This window comes from Salvelinus namaycush, chromosome 7, assembly GCF_016432855.1.
Source record: "Salvelinus namaycush isolate Seneca chromosome 7, SaNama_1.0, whole genome shotgun sequence".
Lineage (NCBI taxonomy): Eukaryota > Metazoa > Chordata > Actinopteri > Salmoniformes > Salmonidae > Salvelinus > Salvelinus namaycush.
The window spans coordinates 42,465,940-42,472,607 of record NC_052313.1 but is presented as its reverse complement, the minus strand read 5'-3'; the positions used below and the strand labels follow the sequence as shown (position 1 = coordinate 42,472,607).

The following is a 6,668-nucleotide window of genomic DNA, read 5'->3' as shown; positions in this document are numbered from 1 at the left end:
AAAGAAAAACCATGAAATTCACAGTGGTGAAGAAACCGCCGCTCTCTCAACCAACCGTACCCTTCATAAAAGAAATGTGTAACAACATGAGAAGATGTATTTGGTTTCCCCTGAGCTGTGTGCTAGTGGGGAAACGACTGTCAGAGTGCAGAGACACTATCCTGAGCTCTTTCCCGGAGTCCTGAGTCCGTCGTACACAAATGAAAATGGAGAGAATGTTACATCGAAAGTCGTAACATCCACAGTTCAGTTTGATTCTTCTTCTTTTGCTTCTATACCTCTCTGTTTATTTTTTTATGCCCCCTGACAAAATGGTCCAATGGTCTCTCTTTGCACTGATACACACACACACACACACACACACACACACACACACACACACACACACACACACACACACACACACACACACACACACACACACACACACACACACACACACACACACACACACACACCCTCGTCCCCCCTCTCAGAGGTAGAAGCCAGTAGTCTGTGGGTCTGGGAGGGTGGGCAGGGTCTGTAGGGCGTCGGGCTGGGGGTGGAGACTGTCGCTGGCTGTCTGGCCGTTCACATTGGGCAGTAGACAGCTCCCTGTGTAAGCCACGTTGGTGTTGTTGAGGATGCAGCCGCTCTCCATCTAAAACACAGAACAACATTAAGATATCGTTAGAGCTGTATGCATATGATAGGACACAACCCCGCCCTTCTCCCCCCCCCCCCCCCCCCAAAAGACAAACTAACTCTAATCACTACACTGGGCTCTGTTCTGTGGCATGTTGAGGTCATTGACACTAATCACAACCTTTCACTGCAGTGGGCTGAATCAGGGTCACACAGAGTGTTTCTTGGTAGTCTTAAACAAATCTACTTTGAAACAGAAGTATACACCTCACACACATGGTTATGGGCTTAAACAAAGAAGATACCTTTATCATATCAGATATAGAGTTGAAATGTTTTACATTTTGAGTTTGCATCCCAATATTACACTTTATATACATCACAGAAGACGGAAATATAACAAAACCGTTTGACATAAAAACAACAGATTTTCTGTGGGTTTTTAGAAATAATGTTTATTGTAAAAAATATGAATAACATTCTACCCATGAGGACACTAGGTCATTTGACTGCAAGGGCTACTGCAGGTCAGGTCAGCCAGAGAGCGGAGTGGTGCAGAGCGGGCACAGACACACACACACACTCTGGGCAGTGGACAGCAGAGGATGGGTGGACTAGACAGCAGAGAGAGAGAGTAGCTAACTGTAGCTTGTAGTAGTTGCTAATACACTAGCTAACTACACAAAGTAGCATATCCGCCAAACCAACAGAGTACTGGCACTGGTACACGCACTGAGCTCCACTCTCTATACAGTGGGGAGAACAAGTATTTGATACACTGCCGATTTTGCAGGTTTTCCTACTTACGAAGCATGTAGAGGTCTGTCATTTTTATCATAGGTACACTTCAACTGTGAGAGACGGAATCTAAAACAAAAATCCAGAAAATCACATTGTATGATTTTTAAGTAAGTGGAGTTACACTCCATGTGTAACTCTGTGTTGTTGTCTGTTCACACTGCTATGCTTTATCTTGGCCAGGTCGCAGTTGCAAATGAGAACTTGTTCTCAACTAGCCTACCTGGTTAAATAAAGGTGAAATAAAAAAATAAAAAAACTGAGGGAAGGAGCTTGTTGGCCAAGATCTCGCGATACATGGCCCCATCCATCCTACCCTCAATATGGTGCAGTCATCCTGTCCCCTTTGCAGAAAAGCATCCCCAAAGAATGATGTTTCCACCTCCATGCTTCACGGTTGGGATGGTGTTCTTGGGGTTGTACTCATCCTACTTCTTCCTCCAAACACGGCGAGTGGAGTTTAGACCAAAAAGCTCTATTTTTGTCTCATCAGACCACATGACCCTCTCCCATTCCTCCTCTGGATCATCCAGATGGTCATTGGCAAACTTCAGACGGGCATGGACATGCGCTGGCTTGAGCAGGGGGACCTTGCGTGCGCTGCAGGATTTTAATCCATGACGGCGTAGTGTGTTACTAATGGTTTTCTTTGAGACTGTGGTCCCAGCTCTCTTCAGGTCATTGACCAGGTCCTGCCGTGTAGTTCTGGGCTGATCCCTCACCTTCCTCATGATCATTGATGCCCCACGAAGTGAGATCTTGCATGGAGCCCCAGACCGAGGGTGATTGACCGTCATCTTGAACTTCTTCCATTTTCTAATAATTGCGCCAACAGTTGTTGCCTTCTCACCAAGCTGCTTGCCTATTGTCCTGTAGCCCATCCCAGCATTGTGCAGGTCTACAATTTTATCCCTGATGTCCTTACACAGCTGGTCTTGGCCATTGTGGAGAGGTTGGAGTCTGTTTGATTGAGTGTGTGGACAGGTGTCTTTTATACAGGTAACGAGTTCAAACAGGTGCAGTTAATACAGGTAATGAGTGGAGAACAGGAGGGCATCTTAAAGAAAAACTAACAGGTCTGTGAGAGCCGGAATTCTTACTGGTTGGTAGGTGATCAAATACTTATGTCATGCAATAAAATGCAAATGAATTACCTAAAAATCATACAATGTGATTTTCTGGATTTTTGTTTTAGATTCCGTCTCTCACAGTTGAAGTGTACCTATGATAAAAAATTACAGACCTCTACATGCTTTGTAAGTAGGAAAACCTTCAAGATCGGCAGTGTATCAAATACTTGTTCTCCCCACTGTAGGTGTGAGTATGTACTTTGTGGCTTCCCTGTATGAGGGAATCCCCTGTGTGTGTGTGTGTGTGGGGACAGAGTGTCTGTTGTGACAGTTCCTACCATCGGCCTAATTGTAATCCTGCTTAGTGGGCCCTAAATGGATTAGCTAGGCATCATCCATGTAGAAATCATAATAGGGCCACCTTATATAGGCCCCCCATAGGAGCAGGCCAGCAGGACACTGAGCACCTACAGCAGGACAAACCCAGTCAGGTTAAGGTAGGCCAAACTCAACTTATCTCTAATGCTACTCAATTCCAAATCACATCAACACCCCCACCCCGGGGGAAACAGCACCCCCTGTGGTGGGATGTGACACCACACATGTAGGTACGCACCCATGCGCATACACACAACATTGCCACACATTTTTCTGCCCCTCTATGTATTAGGTAATGACGATGGGAAAATTGTAGGTCAGGACAGCTCATGCTTGACTGGCCAGCTTGGCTCTATGTTCCTCTGGGGCGTGGTCGCTGACCCTGAAGGAAAACACAGGGAAGGCGGAGTGGGATGGGGGCATGAATTGCCGCCGGTCCGGTTAGCGTTCGCTGCCTGGGAGCTATAGCTCTCACTGTGGGACTCAACCTTGTTCTATTCATTACAGTTCTTCACCATCGGCTCTTCTCTCTCTCTCTCTCAACAAAGAGACCAACCAACTCTATCGTTCGTTACCCTTCATGGATCTTGAAACATTAATTCAACAACAAACAACAAGGAGAGAAAGATGGTGTCCAGCATACAGAATGGACTGTGTGCTGTACTAATGAGCGGAGTTCTATAGTCCAGTTTGTCTTGCCCTGAGGTCTTGTTTTGACTGACTGGGCCCCTTGTGTCCCTCCCTGACAAGACTACTGTACTGTATAAAAAGTTACAAATGCACAGAGGGACGCGTGGGTCCTAATCTCATCTTCGTCGCCAAATATACGGAGGCTTGTTGTGCAATAAAACTGAACGTCTTTACTTCAGATCAACATGTTAGCCACGGGTACAAACTTGTGTGACACACAGACATCCGCGCGCGCGCGATACACTCTTAAAGCAACCTCATTCAATACTCAACTGAGCTGGATCCCTACATCACTGAACACAACATATACTGTAACTATACTGCGACACCCTAAGCAGCAGTCATGGAAGTGGAATAGCCTACGGTTCTCTCCAACGCCTACACTAATTCCCTTCCAGTCAGTGTCCTGATCTGAAGTCATGCTTACATGATCAGCGTTGAACAGATTGTAAAGTGGTCCTACAGACCAGCGCTGCTTTCTTCACAATCACTTTGCGGTAGGATCAGACCAGGCATTTAGGTCAAGGCTATGTTGTGCTACCTGCAAGGAACCAACCCTGGTAGGAGAGGGTATTCCTACTGCAGTCGATGCTTAAGTTGACAGAATCACTTCAACAGTCGACTTGACTGTGGTGCAATCCTCAAAGATCAACGCCACTCCGTGGGAGACCTACTTTCCTCTCCATTAATAGAGTCTCCACCGCCGTGAGCCTCGCTCTCCACTCATCTGTTTACATTACATGTCTGTTCACATCAATTTCTCTTACATTGAACTGTAAAGCAGCAGCCAAAACAAGCCCGAGGCTGGGCCTCCCATGCTATGACATCGACATAGCGCTCCTAATGCTGGGATGTCAATGACCATTAACAAGACAGTCCCCACAAGCATACAGTCACAGAAATTCACCAAATACTACACAAGAAAAATACATTAGGTTTATTATCCATCTACGAGCATCTTGCTTTATTCTTTGACTCTTACCTTGCAGTGAGTGGCATCTTGGGAAGCGGGGCTATTCAAAATGCCGTAGGCGCCCAGAGAAGGCGTGGTGTGTTGAGGCTGTGATAGCCCCAGGATGTCATCTAAGTAGGTGGATGGGACCTGTGGATAATGTTGTTTGTGATGCTCCAGATGGTCTGAGGGGTTAGCAGTCACCCCTCCTTGTCCCTGGTAGTGACCTGTGCCCCCTACCGTACCCCAGTTCATGACCATGCCCACGGTAGTGGAAGCACCCATACCGTAATCCGTGCGGGTGACCTCACCTCCTGTAGCATGTGAGAGGGTGTCCGCGCGCCCGTTGGTGTAGGAGACGGTGCAGGCTCCGTTAGCTCCATTAGCTGTCAGTCCCAACTGGTCGTTGTAGCCGTACCTCTGCCAATCGGGATCAGGGTGCACGCCGTTGAGAGTGGCACTGCTGCTGCTACTAGCCTTCTGCTGTCTGAAATGGCACTGAGACTGAAGCTGGACCTGTAGGTGCTGGTTCTGCTGCTGCCACTGGCTCTGAAGATGGATGATGTTCTGGTGCTGGTGGTTTTTGAGCTGCCCGGCCCCTTGAGGCCCTAGCTGGGATGTCTTACCGTTGACCAGGGGGTGAATGCTGTGGCAGTGGTCGTCCAGCCCCGCATGCATATGCTGCTGCTGGGGAAGCCAGTGACCATTATGGACCACAGTTAGTGAGTTTGTGTGCTGCAGTGTGTCTGGCTGGCTTGGCGTGGGGACGTCCGTTTGTGTCGGGGGCCAGGGGTATTTTGCCAGAACGGGCTTTACTAAGTTGAGGTGCATCTGCATCTGCTGGGAGAGCTGCACTATGGGTGGCTGCTTTGGTAGTCTGTGAGGGGGTAACGTGGGGGTGGCTTGGTTATAAGGGTTCGGGATAAGGGTGGAATTAAGGATAGGGTCAGGGGGATGGGTTGTGGTTGAGGGTGGTGGTATGGACACGTGACTGTCCCGACTCTGGTCCTCCTCGGTCTTGTTCTCCAGCGAGTCGTGGATGTAGGACAGGATCTCGTTGTTGGTGAGCAGGTCGTTGAGCGAGGGAATGTAGTCTGGATCCATCTCCACTCTGATCATCCTCTCATCCAGCAGCAGTAGCTCCAGATCCTCTGCGTTCAGACCCAGGTTCTCCAGAGCAGAGAACAGCTCGCTGATATGAAGACATTTATTTTATTTGACAAATTCAAAATACATATAGACTTTCCTCAGCCATGGGAGTACAACAATGCATACATAAAAAAATATTGGAATTAAATACAGAAGGGAAAAAGAATGGAAAGCTTGGGCAAGACTGGCTGTACATTGGGCAGTCCAAAGGGACTTTACACTCAATTCAATTGGAAAAGACTTATATATAATATACTATACATACAAATATACAATCACCTGTTAGAGCATGTCTCGTCCCCCTCCAGAGATAGTGAGTCCAGGGTGGTGAGCAGTGGGTCGAAGCTGGATGGAGGCTCCCCGTTGGGGCCAGTGGAGGTGGTGACCGCGTTGGGCAAGGAGCTCCAGCTCTTTCCCACACCCCCACCGCTATAGCCTCCACTGCTCTGCCCTTCCCCCTCACCTCGCTCACTAAACAGACTACTGTGGAAGGACATCTTGGGCTCGACGGCTGGTTGGCACACGTATACGGACTCATCCTGCCTCATCAGTGCCCCAAGCAGGGAGCTCGGGTCCAGTCCACCGTGATCCTTCGACGAGTTCTTGTCCAGCTTGCCCTTCTTGGACTTGGTCTTGCCTTTAGTCTGGAGTGAGTCGGTGAGGCCATGGATGGGGTAGCTACTCTGGTAGAGAAGCGCCTCGCCCGTGGCGAAGGTGAAGGGGAGGTGCATGGAACGCTTCCTCAGGTGCTCTCCTCCCTCCTCCTCCCTGGGTACGAGAGGATGGAGAAAACCAATCAGAACACACTCTTACTGTTTAGGATTAAACTCCAGCAAAGTTAAGGTTTTGTGTCCTTAAAGTTGGTGGCAGCTTCATTTTAACAGTGTGCAGCAGCGGTTCCCAAACTAGGGGTCGTGACCCATGTCGGGTCGACTTATATGAAAATGGGGTCGTGGGAGAATTTCCAAAATCCTTTGTCTCTCAAAATCATTGTAATGTGGTTAACT

General features: G+C 48.3%; 1 protein-coding gene across 1 annotated transcript in view; it reads right to left on the bottom strand.

Annotated features, from left to right (window-relative positions):
* Positions 1-472: 472 nt before the first annotated feature.
* The window catches only part of ahr1b (aryl hydrocarbon receptor 1b), a 70,875-nt gene continuing 64,679 nt past the window's right edge, over positions 473-6,668 (bottom strand). The window contains exons 11-13 of the mRNA XM_038997047.1: positions 5,941-6,429; positions 4,543-5,704; positions 473-640 (exon numbers count right to left, since the gene is read on the bottom strand). Coding sequence (XP_038852975.1) covers positions 473-640; positions 4,543-5,704; positions 5,941-6,429 — 1,819 coding nt within the window. The remainder of the gene's footprint in view (positions 641-4,542; positions 5,705-5,940; positions 6,430-6,668) is intronic.